General features: G+C 48.6%; 1 protein-coding gene across 1 annotated transcript in view; it reads right to left on the bottom strand.

Moving 5' to 3' along the window:
• LOC108802671 (attractin-like protein 1) overlaps positions 1 to 1950 on the bottom strand; it is a gene marked incomplete at its 5' end in the record, with an annotated part of 65984 nt that overhangs the window by 32262 nt on the left and 31772 nt on the right. Inside the window, one exon of the mRNA XM_018574527.1 lies at positions 1537 to 1621. Within this exon, the coding sequence (XP_018430029.1) occupies positions 1537 to 1621 (85 nt within the window). The remainder of the gene's footprint in view (positions 1 to 1536; positions 1622 to 1950) is intronic.

Below are 1950 nucleotides of genomic sequence, written 5' to 3'. Positions count from 1 at the left end.
GATGGGGGGATGGTCAGCGGTGATGGGGGGATGGTCAGCGGTGATGGTCAGCGGTGAGGGGTGATGGTCAGCGGTGAGGGGTGATGGTCAGCGGTGAGGGGGGATGGTCGGGGTCGCAGTCCTTGCTCTCTATAAGAAGTTACAATGTAACAGAAGAACAGAAATGATATATGTGTCCTGTGTGCACCTCTCCGGCCTCGTGTGGGGGATCGGTCTGCACTTTGGTGACCCCCGGGGGGGAGGCAGGGGGGGTTTATAATTTATGACTTCCTTCACATCCGTCTTTCCTAAGATCTGTGTCTACACATTCGTCATTGCCACCGCCGTCATCGATCAATGGTTTCCTGAACCCGAGGCATTGATAACCGATCCTGATAATTGATAACAGGCCGGAGTCAGCCCAGGTGACATCTCCCCTCATTTACATATCAGCCTCCCGCCTGCGTCCCGCCACCTCATTCATCAGCAGACGGCAAAGCTCAGCACTCGCTTGGGGAGCCTGAGAAAGCATTTCCTGCTCCCCATCAATCTCAGAGTGGAGTTTCAGCAAAAGATTTCTTCTTTATGGAACATTTGCGCTTAGTGAAGGAGATTTAATAACTCCGTCGGGTTTATAAAGCTGAAGAGAAATGTAGCAAATGACAAAAAGAAACATCTAAAGTCCAGAACGTAGTCCTATGCATGACATCTGAACCCCGCCCCTTCCATTATGACATCACTGAACACTGTGAGCTGCTCACAATGTGCGATAGAAGCTGCATTAAAGAGGGTAGTGGGCGGAGTCAGGCAGAAAGTCAGCAGCTGAAGTCACTATTTGCATATTTGAGCTCACCTGAGCGATGTGACCGCCGTTGCGGCGCATTCCTCTTCAGAGCCGCCAGTGACAGCCGCCAACAGAGGATGCCATAGCGACCCAGGCGGCCCGCTCGGCATCTGGCCGGGTCCCACTGTGCCCCGGGCCCCATAGCGGCCGCCTGGGTCGCTATGGCGATTGTTACGCCACTGCCGCCGTCCCTTCAGGTGCCGCTATACATCTCTGGTGACATTTCTATACAGAAAGTATAACTTTGTTTCAAGGTGATTCCGTTAATATCCAAACGATGGAAAAGGTTATTAATTTTACTGGATACACTAAAAGACGCGGAACGTAGAGATTCCTCCGAGTACAAAACTTACACTGCCGCTCAAAGGACATTCATGCCAAATAAACCCCAATCATGACATGAAAGCCGCCATGCCTTTGTCTGCGCTCAGCCTGCACTATAACTGCAGACAAGGACTGAAAAAATGTCCTCAATATAAAAAATAATTTCTTTGCTGAACCGCATTCATTTCATCACAAGAGATCGCTGACTGCTAGAAACATCTACCATTGTGGGAGGGGCAGAGACACAAACTACTGGAGGAAATCTCACCATTGTGGGAGGGGCCGAGACACAAACTACTGGAGGAAATCTCACCATTGTGGGAGGGGCCGAGACACAAACTACTGGGGGGAATCTCACCATTGTGGGAGGGGCAGAGACACAAACTTACCCATTACTAACGACCGCTGAATGGCCAAAACGATTCACATCTCGATGCAGGTTGGGCTTCTGTAGAACTTTCCATTCATCGCAAGCTGAAATCATTAAAAAAAAGTTATCACAATGAAACACAACCCCGTAATAAAGTCATGTTTATAAAACTCCCAACAATCAATGTTTAGTAAATTATTATTTTGGTTGGGTTCCCTATTTAAAGGGGAACGCTATCATATTTCCCTGACATTGACCGGCTCTATTATGACACCTGGAAGTCATATTTAAGAGACTTTGCTCTTATTTATTGGCTGTTCTCAATTTTTAGGTTCATTTTAACATTCATTTGGATGTTCCAATATCGCTTATTTATAATTCCACTCCCCCCCCCCCCCCCCCCCCCACGCGGGCCACCCGGCTTAAAAGCGAA

This window comes from Nanorana parkeri, unplaced genomic scaffold, assembly GCF_000935625.1.
Source record: "Nanorana parkeri isolate BGI_ZX_2015 unplaced genomic scaffold, ASM93562v1 scaffold3021, whole genome shotgun sequence".
Taxonomy (NCBI): Eukaryota; Metazoa; Chordata; class Amphibia; order Anura; family Dicroglossidae; genus Nanorana; species Nanorana parkeri.
The sequence above is the reverse complement of the archived record's forward strand: the minus strand, read 5'-3'. Positions and strand labels throughout refer to the sequence as shown.